This window comes from Cucurbita pepo, chromosome LG05 (genome assembly GCF_002806865.2).
Source record: "Cucurbita pepo subsp. pepo cultivar mu-cu-16 chromosome LG05, ASM280686v2, whole genome shotgun sequence".
Taxonomy (NCBI): domain Eukaryota; kingdom Viridiplantae; phylum Streptophyta; class Magnoliopsida; order Cucurbitales; family Cucurbitaceae; genus Cucurbita; species Cucurbita pepo.
In genome coordinates this window covers 9595163-9614824 of record NC_036642.1, presented here as the reverse complement: position 1 = coordinate 9614824, position 19662 = coordinate 9595163, and the positions used below count along the sequence as shown (strand labels likewise).

The window sequence follows — 19662 nt, the reverse complement described above, 5'->3', positions numbered from 1 at the left end:
CTAAGATAAATAAATGAAATGTTATTTCGATCTTTAAGAATAGTATGATACAACACCACGATCCATTAAATTAATCCTATTTTATTATTGACATAAAAATAAAACCGTTCTCTTTATATTTTTATTGATTTATCTCTCAACTAATTAGAATTATTAGAACAATTTGAAGAACCAAATTGTAATTCTAAAATTTCTAGGGACCAAATTGAAAACTATGACTAATTTAGCTTATAATTTATAAAAGAAAATTGAATATTACATTCGGGTTGGAATTGATGGGCTTTAGGCCCATTAGAAGGGTCTCTCGACAAGGGCTGTACCCACGACAACTGGCCCATTCAACCAGATTCGGTTGACTTTTTAACTGTCGCAAAACGGTGTCGTATTGACATTGAGAAATAAATTCCTAATAAAATAGACGGATTTTCAAACCCGTCCGAAAACTTTGAAACCCTAGCTTCCACCCTCCACAGCTCAGCTCCGACGCGCCGCCTCCCTTCCCGGCCCTTTTCCATGGCTTTCTTCACCGGTGGTGGCCGATTCCGCGAGCTTCTCAGGAAGTACGGGAAGGTCGCAATCGGAGTTCATTTCTCAGTGTCGTCGGCTTCGATCACTGGCCTCTATGTCGCCATCAAGAACAATGTTGATGTAGAATCGCTACTCGATAAGCTACACATGGACGGATTCTCTTCCAAAGATACGCCACAGACAAGTCCCTCCGAAATCACATCGTCCGTAGACGATGGATTTGTGATCGAAGAAAGACCTACATCAGAAATTCAATCAACCGTAATGGAAGAGCCGCGGAAAAGGAATCGTACAGCCGAGCTCGCAGCGTCGACTGGCGGCGCGTTGGCTTTGGCCGTGCTTTGCAACAAGGCATTGTTGCCGATTCGGGTTCCGATCACGATTGCGCTCACACCGCCGATCGCGAGGCTGCTGGCGAGGCGAGGAATTATGAGAAGTGGTTAAGGAACTGAATCCGTCTCATTTCTTCATCATCTTTCTTGTAAGTTGGATCGGCGATGGTCGATTAGGGTTAAGCTTCTTCTTCTCGCGATCAACAGAGTATAATAATCCATTTTCTACGTTCTTATGAGATTTTTTTTCAAGAAAAATTTGTCCAAACAGCAAATGAATAAAATCCCACTAGGANTTTTTTTTTTTTTTTTTTTTTTTTTTTTTTTTTTTTTTTTTTTTTTTTTGAGACTGAATTCTATAGATCTGGCTATGAGAGAATAAACTAGGCATTATATTTATAAATGAATTTTATTTCTTACCCAGTAATTAATAGAAACATTAATAATGAGAATAAAAGTTAAAAATATTTAGGCCCATTTGGTTTGTTTTATTATTATTATTATTATCTTTTTATGTTTTTAGAAATAAATAATTCATTATAAAAAAAAATTAAAAAAAAAACTTGTTTGGTAAGTTGATAAAGGAAACAGCTTCAATTAAAAATATAAAATAAATAATTTAATTATGTAAATTTATACACTTGTATATATATATTGATAATTTTTAGATTTTCACTAATACATTATTTTCTTTATTTTTTAATACATTACCAATAAACAGTTAAAAAAATTATTTGTTACCAAACACTATTTTCATATTTTGACATTAATTTATTTATTATTTATTATTTATAACTAGATTTAAAAGTTTGTTAAAATAAAATTTGATTTAAAATATTTTTCTATGGTTTCTTTTCTTCTTTATTAAAGTACAAATTCATTTCCTCCAATATTTAAATATTGGAAAAATATTAGAATCCTGGTTTTATAGTTTTGATAAAATCTCACCAAGAGTAAAAACCTTTATAAATAGTCCATATTATAAGGACTATTTAGCAAAATTTTGTCAAACTAAAGAATTTCGACAACTGAACTATTATTACCGTTCTTAAGTATAGACTTTTTTTCGGAGTTATATGGTATCATAACCCACACACAAACACCACCCGACAAAGGACGAATGAATGCTAGAAGCCCAAAACTTCAAACTTTCTTCATAAATGGGGATGCCAGTATTACAATCGCACTTTTTTTTACAACAGACTTTTACGATTGTGTGGCATTCACTCCCAAACTGAGTGAATTAAGCCAATTTGGATTCGCGTCGCCTGCGGCCGAGCAACATATGCTTAAGCCTTTAGCCCTATTTTGAGAGGAAGGTTTTAGAAAACGATGGAAGAGAAATTTTTGAAAAAGAGTTTAAAAGGTTGAAAGAAGGTTTGGAATTTGTTATATGACTTCAGTATGTAAAGAAATATCACAACTTAAATATTATATAACTCGAATATGAAAATTTGACAACTAGTTGCATCTCCTTATAGTACAGGCATAATTTCGCCAAACGGCCATACAAATCTAGGCAGGAGGAGTTGACGACTGATATCATCCTCTATAGTACGTTTTGAGACGATTTAAGTCTGATAAACTTAGACATGATTTTGCCGAATAGTCATACAAACAGAAAATACAATAGTAAGGCAATACAACATGGAATCAAATAAATGGTTTGGCGTGGCATAGACATGTGGCCATGGGCAACACGCTCTAAAGAAGCATAACTGTGACACTCAGAGCAAAGACAATCCTTCCCCGAGACCAATTATAACAGTCACCTCCCCGAGACCAATTATAACATTTAAAATTATTGACTAAAATTTCACCTTCTATAAAATTTCACCTTCTATAAACTATTATAGACTAAGTTTGTAGTTTAACATTTTTTTTTTCAGCTCAAACAGTAACATACCTTTAGAAAATCATAAGGAATAAATTGCAGCACAACATATTATACTTCTTTTACTTTCTTTGAGCAATACTGAAATGCAGTACAACAAAAAATCATCATAAAAAAAAGTCCATTCTAGGACAAACAACCTACGACAGAAGAACACGATCAACTAACTCCTAACTTGCAATGTAATTCGGACTTTCCTTTGTTTTTTTTAAGGAAAAAAATGGATCACAGACCAAAGAATTGTCACAAAAACCCAGATCCTAGAATTCTAGGAAGCTTTTGAAGTTCATGAGGCCCCCAGTTCAAAACTTCTAAACAGGGTGCATCATTGATCATAATGGGTAAAGACAAGAAGGCTTTAACATGAATGGGAATGAATAGAAGAAAAGAAAAAGATTACCTTGTCAGCTATGTGTAAATGATGACAACTTTGTCATCTGGAGTTTTTTGTAATGCTACAACTGTTGAAAATGCTTAAAATCGCGACAATCAGCTCCGACTTCGTTCAACGACGAGAAGAGCTTCGGAACAATCTTAGCGAGCATAAGCTTAAACCCGACTGACGTGGAGTTGGGATCGCTTTCTTCTCTTATAGAGGCATCTTCTGTGAGAGAGCCAATTAAGTGACCTTTCATGTATGCATCACAGGCCTTCAGGATGTAATATCCACGCCTCCTGAAATGTTCTTTAACGAGTTCTTCGAAGTCCTATTCATGAACAAAAAAATCAATTGGTCAAACATAATATTTATAGCTAATTTATCTCTAGCAGTCATTGCATCATGAACTTTCTGAGTACAGCATACATAAATTCGCTCAAGTTATTAAATCCACCAACCAATCCCAAGCTCTTCAAACCCATGGTTGTCCATTAAAGAGGAAAAAGAAAAAAGAAACACTGTAACAGAACCAAACCCACCGCTAGCAGATATTGTCATCTTTGGGCTTCTCCTTTCGGGCTTTCTTTCAAAGTTTTTAAAATACGTCTATTAGGAAAAAGTTTCCACACCCTTATAAAGAATGCTTCGTTCTTCTCCCCAACCGACGTGGGATCTCACAATCCACCCACCTTCAGGACCAAGCGTCCTCGCTGGCACTCATTTCTCTCTCCAATCGATGTGGGATCTCACAATCCACCCCCTTTCAGGACTCAGCGTCTTCACTGACACACCACCTAGTGTCTGGCTTTGATACCAACTGTAACAACTCAAGCCCACCGCTAGCAGATATTGTCCTCTTTGGGCTTTCCCACTCAAGCTTCCCCTCAAGGTTTTTAAAACGTGACAGCTAGAGGAAGGTTTCAACACCCTTATAAGAATGTTTCATTCTCCTCTCCAACCGATATGAGATCTCACAATCCACCCACCTTTAGGGCCCACCGTCCTTGCTGGCACTTGTTCCTCTCTCCAATCGATGTGAGATCTCACAAGCACGATGCTTTTTGGTCCATTTAGCGAATGACATTTGAAGATTGTGTGGTACAGAAAAAGTTCTCAACAAAGATATTCAAATGAAAATGAAAATGAACAGTAATACCCACCTTGGGAGGCTTCCTCATAAGATACATTATTGTCTTGCAGTTCAACAAGAAAGTGTTTTCATTGTACGACAAGGAATTCTTCTCTCCTTCTGCTGTCCCAATTTGTTTGTCATATCCAGCTTCATTAAAATATGGTTTAGAATTCAACACTAACCCCTGGAGCGATACCAACACTTGAAGGATGCTAGAGGACTTCGGATCCCACACTTCATTTCCTCTGCCAGTCCAAGTATTTAAAAGGCTAAGGCACACTTTGCCTTCCTCATAAAGATTGGGATTTATCCGCCACCCACCTGAATGATAATATGCTGACTGCAGCATAACAAATCCCATCAGTAAGTTACCATATAAGACAACCCAGATTATAGAAGTGACTTAATGCTATGACTCACTGGTGGAACGTCGGGATACTCTGGTGGGAGGTGAAAATCGAAGAAGAAAAGGCCATCTTGGTAAGGGGTCCCATAGGCCCCAACAATGACGGTTCTTAAAAGGTCCATTCGATCCTCATAGACTCGAACGTATATCCCATCTGTTACAGAATTCATTCATGGCTCAGCTAACAGATACATGAAGGTCAATCTCACGAGACGCGACACAATGAAGCAAAGATAGGCATTGTTTACCTGGAAGATTATTCTGGAGGATAGTCCAATCTTGCTGGATTTTCTTAAGCCATTTCCTTCCGTTAATAGTCTGCATTCAACAAAGTTCAACCATTCAGACTTGTGCAGAAACTTTCAAGTAAGAACGTGTAAACCAATCTGGACAACCCGAAACCCAAAAGTATTGATGAACATGAAGAACAAGACCCTAAAACAAGAACCGTGCACCCCTAAAACAAGAACCGTGCACAGAAATATTCTTAGAGCATCAAAGTGGTATTCGAAACTTCACAAATATACCTACTTGTCCATTTGTACCAAGAAAATAATGGTCCAAAGGATCTTTAACGATATCAAAGCCCTTGAAGCTGCAGGTGCCATCCTCATGGCATGCTGACCCATCTGATTGAGCAGTCCTCAGGTTGCTTGAAGCTTCTGCTGATACTAACACTTTTGATGGCTCTGAGGCATCATCGTCCTCTCCTCTTCCACAGTCAGGGTTCAAATCAGAGGCAGTAAAAGAATTGGATTTAAGAGAGCTAGACTGAAGCCCAGAATCTATTTCCTCCAAAGCTTGAATTTCCAAGGATTGAGTATCACTTTCACTGTGGGAATCCAAATCCATTGAATCTCGATTTCTTGGTCCTCGTGAGAATAATCCAGTAGCCAATCTAGTAACAAATCGAAATGCAGCAAGTGGAACAGAAAGAGCTAGACTTCTTCCTGAATTATGCTGTTCATTCTCTTCCTCTTCAGAATCCACACCAGTATCTTGCAGCTCAATATCCTAGAGACATTGACGTGGGTCATTATTCACGATGCCTTAATACATATCAGGTGTAATTATTCTTAAAACTGTAGATAACAACGTTACAAGCAAAGGCAAACAAATGAACAATGGAAGGGCACAATGACATCAGATTTCAATTTATAAGAACTGCCGAACTTTCAAAAAATCAGCACAAGAGGGCATAACATATGGAGGGTCACTAATAAAAAATGATATAAATTTTTTTGCCAAAACCTTGGAAGCAGAAACTGAAAAAGAAATGATATTATTGAGAGTGAGTGAAAGACTGAGAGTCTATCAAAATAAATTTTTAATCCCATTATTTAAAGAAGATTACAAGTAAAGAGACAGGAATTCAGACTGACCTTTTGCATCTAATATGCATGATTAAAACAAAAGTCCATACCTGCCCTCATAATTACATGTTCCTTCTAGTTTTATTCTTTAGTTTCTTTGACAGAAAATCTAGGGATTATATTATTAGATGTTAGGAACCACGACCCTCCACAATGGTATGATATTGTCCACTTCGAGCATAAGCTCTCATGATTTTACCTTTGGTTTTCCCAAAAGGCCTCATACCAATAGAGATAGTATATCCTTACTTGTAAACTCATGATCTTCCCTTAATTAGCCAATATGGGTCTCCTCTCCCAACAATCCTCAACAATTCTCCCCTTGAAAAAAGTACACCATAGAGCCTCCCCTAAGACCTATGGAGCCCTTGAACAGCCTCCCCTTAATCGAGGCTCGACTCCTTCTTTGGAACTCTTGAACAAAGTACAACCTTTGTTCGACACTTGAGTCATTTTTTAACTACACCTTCGAGGTTCACAACTTCTTTGTTCGACACTTAAGAATTCTATTGACATGGCTAAGTTAAGGGCATGGCTCTGATGCCATGTTAAGAACCCCGACCCTCCACAATGGTATAATATTGTCCACTTTGAGCATAAGCTCTTATGGTTTTGCTTTTGGTTTCCTCAAAAGGCCTCATACCAATAGAGATAGTATTCCTTACTTAGAAACTCAAGATCTTCCCCTTAATTAGCCAATATGAGACTCCTCCCAACAATCCTCAACCTTAGAACCATTCAAAAGAATATGCTAACTTTAGTGTACCAAAAGAATATTACCTCCTTGGCGTTCTCAACATCCATTTCATCATCATCATCATCATCATCATCATCATCATCATCATCATCATCATCATCATCATCATCATCATCAACTGTTTCCCAACTTGCAGCACCGTTACTTACTTCACTTCCAGCACCAATTGATTCATCGTCATCATCTCGACCAACAACATAAATTGCTTGAGGGCCAACCTTAGCGAAATAATAAACACTTCAGCATTTGAGTTTCTAAACTCGTGAGAAAAGTGAAAACCATTAAAAACTAAATCAGTTACCACATATGAGTGTTAGATTATAGACTATCAAGACACAAAAAAAAGTAACATTTTTAATATTTCAAGATCAACTAATTTAAAAGCCAATAAATAAGCAGATACCAAACATAAAAATAACAATCAATTCCTACGAAAATACAGGAAAAACAGCTCCCTAACCTGCCCTTATAATAAATTTGTTTAATTACAATGATAATGCACTCTTCCTGTTAGAAGAAGATCATAAACCATTTGGTCTTGTTTTTTACGTTTGCAACCAAGTATCATTTTCAAAAGAATTAGGAAATGAAAAATACCGTTGAAACCATGCCATTCGCCCAAAAAACTTCAATATCACCATTCTTAAGATTCGTTATATTTCCAACCCAAGAGAGATCTGAGAAGTCAAAGCAATCATCACTACTTGATGGATATTCTATTTTCAGGCTTCCTGAAACCTTTTCTGTACAACTCATCACCCCATTGGTTGAACTTTGATGATTTAATTCTTCAGTAGTGTTTTCAGAAGACAGAGCTTCTATAGAATCAGAAACAGGTGACAAACGAACAACAACATCACCGTAACAGTAGTCATAATCTGGATGCCCTTCTAGCTCATACACACTAACAACTTCTTCTATGTCAAATTCTCGAGGATCCTCTGCCCTGGAGACTGGTTTTAACCACCTTACACAGGCTGTTCGCTCCTTTGCATGAACACTTTTCACAACTCCAACTCGCCTGCTTTCCGTAACATCATCATCATTATCAGAGGCCTTCTCAACAACATACTGTTCTGGAACAAATTCATGATCACCTGGATTAATTGGAATCAAGCCTGTTGAATCCAGCACAAGTTCTGCCCGGCCATCCTGCCATACAACATCAACTTTTGTCGTAGTATTGATGATTAAAAGTGCCCTCTCAAAGTTTTCCTCTTTCTTTCTAGCCTTCTTATCTCTCCTGATGACAACTTTACGAATTTTTTTGCGATGGAGAGGCCAAGTCTCATGGGTATTCTCCTTTGTTGCTCTAGAACTACTAGATTCCGGCAAAATATTACATTCTGGATCCCTATAATTTCCATTACATGCACTAATGGAGTCAAGATCAGTGGATTCAGTTCTCCCAGTTAATTCATCTACCACGGTATCCTCTGAATCGCATGCTCCCACTGTTTGTGCATAATCTAACGTATTGGTTACTGAATCAGGAAGTTCTGTTTGTGATGAGTCCTTAGTCGAGCCAGAGGAGAATGAGGAAGGAAGAAGACACCAGTCACCCAATTGCCAATTCACATGTGAAAAACAAGTTAATAGTCTCAAGTTCTTTGGACTCTGTTCTTCAGCTGGGGTGGTAGAAGAATCTGGTCCATATCCAGCAGATGCTATCCAATAAATGAACACTGATCCAACTGTAACTTTAGTGACAGTACCTTGCAATCGATTAGGTTTCCATAAACCAGAAAGCCATTTAGAATTCTTAAAAACTGTTGAAGAACTTGCCCTCAGCCGCTGGCCAGGATAGTAAGGAAAGCTTGCATCTTCAAGGATATTCTTAGAAACTGGTTTGAGCCGCGATGGCTCTGCCTTTGTGACTTTACACTTGGAGCCATCATCAAACATCACAGTCACATTATCCAAGACATCATCAATTCTACCCAACCACGGACCAAGGACCACATAATCCCCCACTGCAAAATCTCTCACACGTATCAAGTCCTTAGATGATATATTTTTCACAACTGATCCATCAGGAACTAACAAATCAACAGAGATATTTACATCTACCACAACACCTGATTGCCCTGTAGGATTGGAAACAGCAGCAACAAAATCACCATGTAAAAACCCCCTATCTATAACTGTTAAATCATTAACATTCTGAGTAGTCTCGCTTTCATCCATCCAGAGGACTCGAACTTCATCAGCAGGAAGGGGTTGATTCTTATAACTATCTCTGTTTGAATTTTTAGCATTAGTGTCATCATCATAATTTTCCTTGTTTTGACCTTCGTTCTCCCCATCACCATCAGAATCATCACAACCATCATCATCAAGACCATCCTCACCATCATCATAGTCATCTTCATCATCAGTAATGTCAGTATCTGAATCAGCATCACCAGCAACTTCAGTCACAATCCCTATCATACCACTGCCTTTGCTTTTTACAATATCTCGTCTATATACATGTGGAATATTAGGTTTATTGCTTTTATTCTCATTCATTCTTCTAGCTTCATCATTATTTATAGTTGGCATGTGAATATTTCCACTCGTAGAAACACCATCCCTATTCATGTAACTATCGCAAGTATCCGTAAGAGACTCCTTGTCCACAGAATCCGGTTGCGCCATCTGGAAAGAAAGAAGGAAGAAGGATGAGTACAGCAATGACTTACATATGTAACTCAAGTACATTGGGATAATATTCATTTCAATCCAGTAAAGTACATTTGTCAAAGTTCAAATATAAGAACCGAAACAAAACTACATTTTTTTCTTTTATTATATATGTTATTGTACTTCACCAGATGCACCTCCCTAACGCGTCCAGGGTCCCCAATGAATCCTTTGGGCATCCTCACCGTGTGCAACATTTAAATAAATTAAAACTTCAAAATCATATACCAAAGATGTCCATGTTGGATACCCAACTCTGCATGTAATAAGAGAATTCAAGCTTCCTAGATGCCTATCTAGCCAGCCAAGAAAGTGAACAAACAAAATCCATGGCCCATTAGTCTGTAAGTATGAACAAACCAGTCGCTGTAATTTTACTCTAAGCAACAATAAAGTCAAATAAGCTCACTGCTCCTTTTTCCTTCATAATTTCATCAAATAGGGAAAAGTTGCAGAATGAACAGAGCAGCAAGAAGTGGACATTTATAGCATATTTGAATAGAATCAGGAGGTTGACATATTTTTGCAAGTAGCTTTTTGCTACTTAGAGCAGTCACCAAATAATCTCCATTTTAGATTTTCAGATCTAAAATTCAAAAAAAAAAACCAAAAACCGAGGAAAGACGATTGACCAACACAAACAGAAATGAAAAATTCTGGGTTCATTTGCTAATATGCTTAGCAAGACGACAGAATTAAGAAGGCATCCAATGGACGTCTTCGTTAAAATCATAAAGTTACTTGAATCAAACGCAACAAGAAGAAGAAACAATGGCTAAAACCATTTACACCTCTCCCGTTCTCGCATTCAAATACTCAGAGCAGGTCATAATTACCAGCAAAACCATTAATCGAAATGAAAAAAAGAAAAAACAAACTAACGAACTAACTAAAGAAGCTGAAGACCACGATTCAAGACCTTCGCAGATCAATCCCTCGAGCTAAACTCAAACATCCATCCCACCAGTAATCCAAACAATAAACAAAAAATATTCCATCCAAAAGCTCAATCCAATCAAGTAACCAAAAGAAACGAGCTAATGAAATGAGAACCTGAGGCTGCTCGGAGGCAGACAAAAACGAGCTGCAAAGAGAAACGCAATCTGAGAATCGCCGTCAATTGGAGGGAAAGAAGGAGGATACGATGAAGAAAAGGAGGCCTTTGATTTTGAACGGAGGTTCCTTCGAACTCCGTTTCCGAACCAGAGAATATAATATATTATGAAAGAATTAGAGGGAGGAGCTGGTAAGAGAGTTACCGTGGGGGTGGGTTTGTAAATACCTATAATATGGGGGTTGATTGTGGAAATAAATAAAAACCTGGGGGCCTTCTTCTTATATATTTGTGTCCGTTGATTGGTATGGTAATCGTGATCCATCACCACCGTTCAAAATTAGGACCAAGTCCCGTTGCAAAAATAATTATTTTTTTAACTTAAAAATATATTTATTATATTATACAAATTTTTTATTTATTTATTTGGATATATATATATATATATTTAAACCCAACTTTTTTTCTATTAATATTTTAGTTTCAAAACTTTTAATAATCATTTTTACTAATTAATATATATAATTGTCAATTATTGTGTATGTTTGAAATTAATAGAAAATTTATTATAAAAACATATTTTTTTATTATTATAATAAAAATAAAATATATAAAGTAAAAAAATAAATTTAAAAATAGTTATATGTAAGTTTGGATTTGAAGTAAGGGAATGAAAGGTGCTTTTCTTGGGGAGTTCTAATATTGAAAGGAAGTTTACAATTTACAAGGCAAGTTTACATTTTTCTAAGAATTTAATAAAATTTGGCGAGAGCTTAGCTTAATTAGTTAATACAGATATTCTCGGTTAAAAAAATAATGTTTTTATTTTAAACTAGGTTAACATTAGTAAGGTATATTTTAGAAATTATATTCGTGTTTGTTAAAGTTTTTCTCGGGAATGATTTGGAAGATCCAAAATAAAATGTAGGGTTCAAATCCAGCTACAAAATGAACAATAAAGTTTGGTTGGTTCACGAACAAAAAAAAAAATTCAAATCTAATTCATGAATAAAATTATTATCCCATATTTCACATGAGGCGTTGTGGTCGGCTCGACACTACGAATTTTGGGTTTCATTAAACGAAAGTACATGTGCATCTTGTAATAGGGATTTTTGTGCAAGGCATCGAGATACTGCCTACATTAATGTATTTGATTCTTAATGTTTTTAACCTTAATAGTTATGTTGGTCTAACTTCATGTGTGGGAGAGATAACTTAGAACATATCTTAAATGCATGATAATAGTTGTTGTGACATGGGGAATGGTTTGGAATGTACTCGAGGTTGTTAATGAAGAGTCGTAATGTCATACCTGATACTAAAAATCAGCAGGGATGAGAATCGGGTGAGCTCATAAGAGTCATTCTTGATAATAAAAAAGAAAAGACTTATACTTCAAGCCTCACGAACTGCATGAGTTGTCTTGAACGTTTCAACGCCGTGAACTTGAAATTTCATCAAATGAAAGTGTCCTCACATCTCATAATGTTGATATCTATCTGAAGTGTTGTGTTGCTGCCTTTTGAGGGTCTCAACTTCGTAAACTTTGAGTTTTGTCAAACGAAAACGCTTGCTCCTCTCAATGTTGATTTCTACCTAAAATATCGAGACGTCGTTTGATCTTTGACCATTAAAAATGTTAATGTGGACAATATTCTTATTACTCAAAATCACTATAAAACTTGCAACGTGCACAACAGCACGGCCAGTAGTAACTGTTTGAAGAAAAATCTCTGCTACGTTCCATGTCTAAATAAATATCCTCATCAAAACTCAGCCTTCCATATAATACTGAAACAATCACTGTAAACATGTTCTACCTTCACCTCAGTTAGGTTTTGATATCCTGTTTGGGGAATTATTAGGACCCTCACTGAAAATTCCCCAGCTTTTCTGTCCCTTGTTCACATTGTCGTCGGATTTTGTTAATGAGAACTTCAAACTTTCTGAAGCTCCAGGCGCGTTCGGATTAGTCGATGGCCCTCGATTCCCTCGATAACTTGTGGATGCTGCATCTTGCTTTACTGGAGCATTGGCATTTAGAGCACTGAAGATCCCAAAGCTAGTTTTGGATGGATCAGGAACGGTATGCTGTGATGAACCAGACTTGGATGTCTCATTTGAGGGATACGTAGTGTTTCTTGATGCAGAAGAAACGTTGTCGTCTGGCCTGGTTTCTCTCATGGAGGGCGGCGATAAGTTTGTGTTCGTAAGAGGTTGCCTCCACTGATTGCGAATCTGGGGTTCTGATCGGAGTGAGTCTCTAGCACCTCGGCCCTTGTTATCCATTACATTTGGTGGTTGGAACCGGTTTGCAGGTTCGATCTTTTTGTATCTGTTATCGGCTTTGGTGGAAGAATCCTGTCGAGAGAGTGGAACGGAGCTGGTTCTACTCGTACCAGGTAACCGCGACGGTGGCGAAAGGTCTGAGACATTAACATCCCTGTCTGAAGCTACATTCATTTTATTGGCAGTGGTTTCTAAGGGAATCCCATTGGCATCATCTTTCAAGTCAAAAACTTCATCAAAATCATTATTACCATCAACAACTGACCACGTTGCTTCAGAATCTGATTCTTCAGGACCCATTTCTTCTTCATCAGGGGTTGAAGAACGGGCCGCCGGAACCGGAGGGGTGGTGCCATTTTTAACCTCCTGTCTTGCATTCACAGCAACTTTTGATGCTTTTCCACCGCCCCCTTTCTTCGAGGGGCCAAATTTAACATGCCTGACTATAACATATGCCTGTCCTCTTTCCACTCTTGGTCCACTTTCCACCATTGCCACATCCTCTATCTGCAAAAAGATTGTTCAGTATATGCGGTGGGAAGGATAAGACAATAGAAATTGATGAACTGGTATCGTCAAGAGAGAATGAAGTGTTTCATGAGGCAATACCAAAGCAGAGAGACGAGATAACAAGCCACCCAAGTCCTGATCCTCACCGCCCCTGGCACTGCACTGTTCAGATAACATAAAAGTAAGATATTATTGAAAAATGAACAGTATGATGTTTACAACGTGAATTTGAACAACCATGAAGCAGCCAGATGCAGTAATAGTACATTTCACAAAGCAGGACCTAGAAAGAGATTACAAGAACAATATAAATAGAGCAAGCAAATGGTCATGATCTTTACACACAAATGGCGTGTTCTTATCGGCTTATCCTATAAGATACCACATTTTAATGAGAATACTACAAAAATAAATTAAGGATGGAAAGTGAAAATTTTATTAGGTCAGGGTTTGGGCAAGGGTTGGTTGGTAGATCTATAGTTAAAGGGAATTGTAACGGCAGACAATTCTAAACAAGGAAAGAAGAAAGTGGGCTAAGGTAGGCCTTTTGTGGCGATTTTGTATTGAAAAAACACGCAAACGAACAACCATTGACCTCTGAAAAGAAATAAGAAACTAAAAAGAACAGAAATTATGAGTCATTTTGTAAGATGGAAAAATAATACCTTCACACGGTATCCTCGTTCCATCAATCGCTTAACCATATCAGCTTTCATCCTTAGGTCCTTTTCTTCCTGAAGACAATACAAATAAATAAATAAAGAAATTCTAGCATCAAACACTAATACTAAGAGTCTTGTTCTAAGCTCTCATAATGGTCAAAAGTCGGTTGGTTTGGAGCTCAAGGACTCTTTTAGCGGAAAAGAAATTGTCTTAACTGTAGTCTTAACCTCGTACGTACTACAACAAAATGGTGTCGTAGCGAGATATGAACCAAATCCTTCACAATTCTTTGGGTATGGACAACATACCAAAAGTAATGTCAATGTTGTGGGTAGTAACAATAATTGAAGGAAATTATTAAATGCAGAAAAATCTTCGCCTACGGTTCAAATTTTGAATGAAAAAAATGAAACTTTACTTTTATAAACAAATAGGTTATGGTGATATCCACATTTGACTTTTCAATGTTTCCATCCACGAACTAGGTTGAACACCATAAGAGGTTTCTTAAATAAGTAGGTTAACGTTTTTGGGTACTTGATTCCATATACACCTATCAAAGTGAGAAACAAATTGCTGAAGATTACTTGAAGAACATTTATCTTAAACTATAATGAAATCATTTTTAAAAAAGGATGGTACAGAACTAGAGTACAAACCATGGCTTAAAACATAATATTCATGGTCATAGGACTTTTGTACGCAATTTTACTTTCCTGATGAGGCTAGAATAGAAAATTCTGTTCCGTCCGCAAGGCATTCAATCATATCACCATCAGAGAGTCTTCAAGTTATATTCATGGCAGCAAAAGGTCTGAACATTAAAAAATAAATTACTTACAGTTTTCCCAGTGAAGCGGACTTCTTTGTGATCTCCCTTTCTTAAACCCACTTCAGCCTACAAGAATATGAATCTGTTTCACATCACATGCAACACTTTTCCCAGTATAAATTTTAAGAGTCATTTCTCAAGACCTGAAATACTAACAGGTTTTCCTTTTGGGAAAAAGATTAACTAAAACTGACACAATTTTTTAAACGGTTATTCAGTAAATTAAGCCAAAGCTCTAGAGATTTGTCTGTCTAATACTTAAAAGTGGAATAATATTAAAATGGCCAATCATAATGAAGCTCAGACAATCAACTTGATTGTTCGTTTTATTTATGCAATCATGAAGGAAGTACAAACATGTTAGATGTTTACAATCATCCAAGCTTGTGGCTGAATTATACCCACTTCATTCATTATCAAAATGAAAAGGAATACATAATTTTATGATAAAATACGGCTCAGCACTGACATGGGATCAAGTAGCAAAAGTTAAACAATAAATTCTTGATTTCAAAACAATATCCCGACCAAAGGCATTATCACTATCTAAAAGACACTAACCCATTGCCTTGCGGAACTTTTAAGGAACTTTTATGAAGCTCTTGGGATTTGATCTAATAACCTTGTTGAACAACAAGACCTTTAAATCTAAATTATCAAAGAACTCCAAAAATGATAAAGAATCAATCCAATGGAAGGTTTTGGAACGGATTACCTTGATGATCAAGATCAAGAGTAAAGAAAACTCGTGATTCAAATTATTCTACAAGATAGCTTGATCAAGACTACTTGAATGACTCTAACATGCAAATCTTAACATAAGAAATGCAAAGGAACAACCTCATGGCTTAAGAAGCATAATATGCAACTTTCATTTTAATATCCAAAATTCTCATACTAAAGCAACAACAAGAATGACTATTTATACCCTTGAAAATAAATCTTAAAGTAACCTATGGTCAATTGAGAGGTTGTAACTCTCATGTCCATCGATACCATAATGACCACTAACTAATCGTAATTTAAAACCTTAAAAATAATACTCTAAAATTGAAAAGTATAATAAAACCTCCCTAAATCCTAACATGTATGGTAATCTTGTCATCCACCATGCAATTTTTGTGGCATGATTAAGACTTTGTATTTCGTATCAGGAACTCACCTTGCTTTTAACACGATCCTTTTCCCTTATTTGCTGCTTGTACTTCTCTCTGTGAAAGTCCATGATTTTACAGACAGGTGGGTTGGCTTTTTGTTGGACCTAAAAAATATGACACGTGAAATGAAATATTGCATGACCCGATAACAAATATGAAAGTCTACTAATAACTGAGATTGAAAGTAGAATTATACATATAAAAAGACAGAAAATGCTGGCAACATGAAAAATGGAAGTTTACCTCAACCAAATCCAGCTTGAGCTCACGAGCACGTCCAAGAGCTTCACGAAGTGAAACAATTGCATGTCCTACAAAAATTCATGTGCAACACATCAACAAGTAATAAACAAACACAATCCTCATTCATAGCCCAATACATAATTACACAACTTCTATACCCGATAAAATTCATTTTCAAAGAGTTTTGGAGACTGTTGATTGGGGGTGCATTGTTTCTTGCTTGGAATATGGTGAAGGTGGGTGCATTAGTTCTTGCTTGGGCTACTTGGTTTAAAGAGATTGTCAGACCCTCAGATTTTCAAGGCAAGAAAATCGCTTTTTGGGATTTGTCGATGGCATCTCTTCTAAGAATTTTTTGTACTTAATCATACTTCTGACATTCAAGTCAAATGGAGAATGTTGTGCAACTCCTTCGGCCCATAAAGAGGAAACCCTTCTTTTTGTCCAAATTATAATGTTTCCTTCTTTTTTATTAAAAAAAAAAAAAAACATTCATTTTCTTCCTCATTTTTCCATTATTTTCATGTTTCTACTTCTTCACAATCAAGATAGCGCACCCTATAACACGTTCCAATAGATCGATTCAATACTAGTTTTCTAGCAAATTTTATCCATGTAGTAGGTAGTTGCACATGAAATATCAGACATGAACAAAATCAAATTCCTCATCCACCACACACCCTTCTTACCCAAATATGAGGACTTATTGTTCCATGAACCTTTCCCATTTTGTCAGAGGTGAGAGAGCTACGCTAACCGCCTAGATGCATCACTATGAACGTGATATATCAATCCCAAGAACGTGAAAAGGCATCACAACTTAGAGATCTCAAACTATGATATTAACAAAAATTCAATATTCATCTCACATACCATCATCAGATACAAGCCTCACAAACTCAGCCTTGATTTTATCATTAAGTCGTGGTCCACTCGTATTATTCTCTTCCTTCTTCGCCTTTCCCTGAAACTTTAATGACATATCATAAAATGAACAAGATCAGTCTCACCATTTTTTTTTTTATGAATTAAACACTCTATAACTCAAATCAGCTGCCTAATTTATAATCAATAGAGCAAATGCAAGCTTAACAAGCTAACTAAAAGAATCTTTAGTATAATACAAAAAGATATCTGTAAGTTTTTTTTTTAAAAAAAAGAATAACTAAAATCTGTTCTATTCCATGTCCCAATACGCAACTTTTGAAAGTTCAAGGCATGAAAATTTAGCATCTAAAACAGGACTTGAAACCTTTGAAAAACACTACTACACAAGTTTCGATATAATTCATCCCAAATTCAAGAACTAATGCACCATTGCCATCCATAAGTACTAGAATCAGTACCTGAACCGGGGCAGCATAAAACCTAACTTTACCGCCAAAATCAGCTGGTCCACGGGGAATTATACGCGCTATATACTCAGAAACATGCTTCGTTGTACGACCAGAATCGATCGAAGAAGCATAACAAATGTGAAAATAATGCCTCTTGAATTGATTGGAAAAGTGTGTTAGCTTGGATTGATTTATCCTACATAAGAACGCCATCGTATCCTAGTTACTATGACCAAACCATAGCATCGTCGCAAACTTCAACGAATATCGATGAATTTAACACTCCCGCGAGGGTTGCTTCGAAGGAACAAGACGATGGCTCGCGGCAGTCGCAGTTGCAGAGCTCACGAGCGAAGCTCTTGCCAACGGGAGAAATTGAGAGCGCGAACTCGACCCGGTTCCGGATCCAACCTGAAATTCAGCTCAATATTCCCGGCCCAGTCCAGAGCCCATCAACAGGAAATTGGCCTCAAATTTATGTCATATCTTATCTAAGTTAATAAAAATACTGTATTTTCTTTAATCTCTAACCTTCCAGAAAATTCAATAATATCCTTATTTTTTATTTTTATCGTTAATATATCTTTAAAAATAACTCTAAAAATATTTCAAAAATATCATTAAACTTACTAAAATTTACCTTTTAAAAAAATTTAAAAAAAATTTAAATATTTAAAAAAATATCCCTAAATTTTTTAAAATAGCACCAACCCTCTTTAACTTCGGTAAAAAAGTTAAAAAAAATTAACTGTCAAACCTTAAAAGTGTAGTACTTTTTTATATTTTTAAAAAGTTTAAAGTGTTTTTAAATTTTTAAAAAATATTAATAAAACTTTTGAACGTCTGACGAGTGTTCTTCCCTTAAAATATTCTTAATAGGAATCTTACTCTCCGATAACCATGGTTAATTTGTTTTAAGTAATATAATATAATTTTTTTTATTGATAATTAAAGAGAAAAATAATGGAATAAAAAGGTTGGAAAAAAGCTGATAGTACATAGTGGTGGAAGATATATTTAAAGAATGAATGAAGAAAGTTAATGGAGGAGTTGTGACAAAAATGGAAGTGATTTAAAATATATATATATATATATATATATATATGTATATAGTGCTGACAAGCAATATACAAAGATAGTGGATGGAAAGAGAAGTGAAATAAAAAAAAAAAAATTAAAACGTCATCCAACTTAGAATTGTCTCGATCTAACTACAGTTTTATGTATTTATAACCAATCTTGTTCGATTATAGTCGTGATTCATTTCATTTACTCGAGTATCACATGTTCATCAGCTTCTATTTTAGTTTGTCCTTGAATTACATTTTATTGGGAAATGTTCCCTTAGATACTGTCTGTAATGCTTTGGATAGTTTTTGTTACAGCTCAAGCCCACCGTTAATAGTTATTGTTCGCTTTGGTCCATTACATATCATCGTCAGCCTCACGATTTTAAAACGCATATGCTAGGGAGAGGTTTCCACACCCTTATAAGAAATGCTTTGTTTCCCTCTCCAATCGATGTGGGATCTCACAGGTTTTGCTCTAATACCATCCGTAATGTTTCATGTCTGGAGTTCATACCAGGATTTAGAATACATATTTGACATCTTATGACCCCGATCCCTAGCATACGCGTTTTAAAGGGTGTGGAAACCGATCCCTAGATGACCCCGATCACCCGATGACATCTGATGACCCCAATCCCTATGGATTCGACATCTGGGAGGAGAATGAAACATTAAGGGTGTGGAAACCTTTCCCTAACGCATTTTAAAGCCTTAAGGGGAAGCCCGAAAAGGAAAGTAAAAGAAGGACAATATATGCTAGCGATGGGCTTGGGCTGTTACACATTTGATGGCCCGATCCTCGGCAAATTCTACCTATAATCCATACCAAAAATTGGAATATGGATTCTACACAGGATGGCCATGACGTTTCTCAACATCCTCTATGATATGATCACATTACCTACTTATATTGAATCATCAGTTATAAAGGAACGTTCTCCAAAATAATTATTTAGTATATAATATAAAATAGGAACATGCGAACATAATAAGAAAAACATAGTTTAATTATTTTAAA

General features: G+C 36.2%; 3 protein-coding genes across 5 annotated transcripts; 1 reads left to right on the top strand and 2 right to left on the bottom strand.

The window, feature by feature from the left end:
* Positions 1–286: 286 nt before the first annotated feature.
* On the top strand, positions 287–1161 carry LOC111795580. Its single transcript, XM_023678088.1, has one exon. The coding sequence runs from the start codon at positions 514–516 to the stop codon at positions 970–972; it is 459 nt and encodes a 152-aa protein (XP_023533856.1). The 5' UTR covers positions 287–513; the 3' UTR covers positions 973–1161.
* Positions 1162–2314: 1153 nt separating this feature from the next.
* LOC111796101 (probable ubiquitin-conjugating enzyme E2 23) lies at positions 2315–10740 on the bottom strand. 3 transcript variants are annotated; one of them, XR_002815288.1, is made up of 9 exons: positions 10540–10740; positions 7399–9441; positions 6825–7019; positions 5203–5685; positions 4920–4989; positions 4686–4825; positions 4294–4605; positions 3155–3461; positions 2315–2446 (listed from the first exon to the last, which is right to left on the bottom strand). XR_002815288.1 is itself a non-coding variant. In XM_023678793.1 (9 exons), the coding sequence occupies exons 2-9, from the start codon at positions 9439–9441 to the stop codon at positions 3210–3212; spliced, it is 3444 nt and encodes a 1147-aa protein (XP_023534561.1). In that variant the 5' UTR covers positions 10540–10740; the 3' UTR covers positions 2919–3209. The 3 variants fall into 3 exon arrangements, 2 of the variants coding, with proteins under 2 accessions (XP_023534561.1, XP_023534560.1); XM_023678793.1 differs by lacking the exon at positions 2315–2446 and having other exon boundaries at positions 2919–3461; positions 6825–6867; positions 6919–7019; XM_023678792.1 differs by lacking the exon at positions 2315–2446 and having other exon boundaries at positions 2919–3461.
* A 1433-nt stretch (positions 10741–12173) lies between these two features.
* Positions 12174–17787, bottom strand: LOC111795804 (translation initiation factor IF3-1, mitochondrial-like). The gene is made up of 8 exons (XM_023678392.1): positions 17584–17787; positions 17111–17207; positions 16238–16305; positions 16000–16098; positions 14847–14903; positions 14008–14076; positions 13442–13504; positions 12174–13339 (listed from the first exon to the last, which is right to left on the bottom strand). The coding sequence occupies exons 1-8, from the start codon at positions 17785–17787 to the stop codon at positions 12371–12373; spliced, it is 1626 nt and encodes a 541-aa protein (XP_023534160.1). The 3' UTR covers positions 12174–12370.
* Between the last annotated feature and the right edge of the window lie 1875 nt (positions 17788–19662).

What these genes read in the sequence shown, in the direction of transcription:
- LOC111795580 (XM_023678088.1), top strand. Translation starts at nt 514, where the DNA reads ATGGCTTTCTTCACCGGTGGTGGCCGATTCCGCGAGCTTCTCAGGAAG.
- LOC111796101 (XM_023678792.1), bottom strand. Translation starts at nt 9,441, where the DNA reads ATGGCGCAACCGGATTCTGTGGACAAGGAGTCTCTTACGGATACTTGC. An exon ending in TTCTTGGTACAAATGGACAA is followed by an intron (nt 4,990 to 5,202) that starts GTAGGTATATTT and finishes TGTTGAATGCAG; the next exon opens with ACTATTAACGGAAGGAAATG. An exon ending in TTATGAGGAAGCCTCCCAAG is followed by an intron (nt 3,462 to 4,293) that starts GTGGGTATTACT and finishes GTTCATGAATAG; the next exon opens with GACTTCGAAGAACTCGTTAA.
- LOC111795804 (XM_023678392.1), bottom strand. Translation starts at nt 17,787, where the DNA reads ATGGCGTTCTTATGTAGGATAAATCAATCCAAGCTAACACACTTTTCC. An exon ending in AGGATCGTGTTAAAAGCAAG is followed by an intron (nt 14,904 to 15,999) that starts GTGAGTTCCTGA and finishes ATATTCTTGTAG; the next exon opens with GCTGAAGTGGGTTTAAGAAA. An exon ending in TCCGCTTCACTGGGAAAACT is followed by an intron (nt 14,077 to 14,846) that starts GTAAGTAATTTA and finishes TATTGTCTTCAG; the next exon opens with GAAGAAAAGGACCTAAGGAT.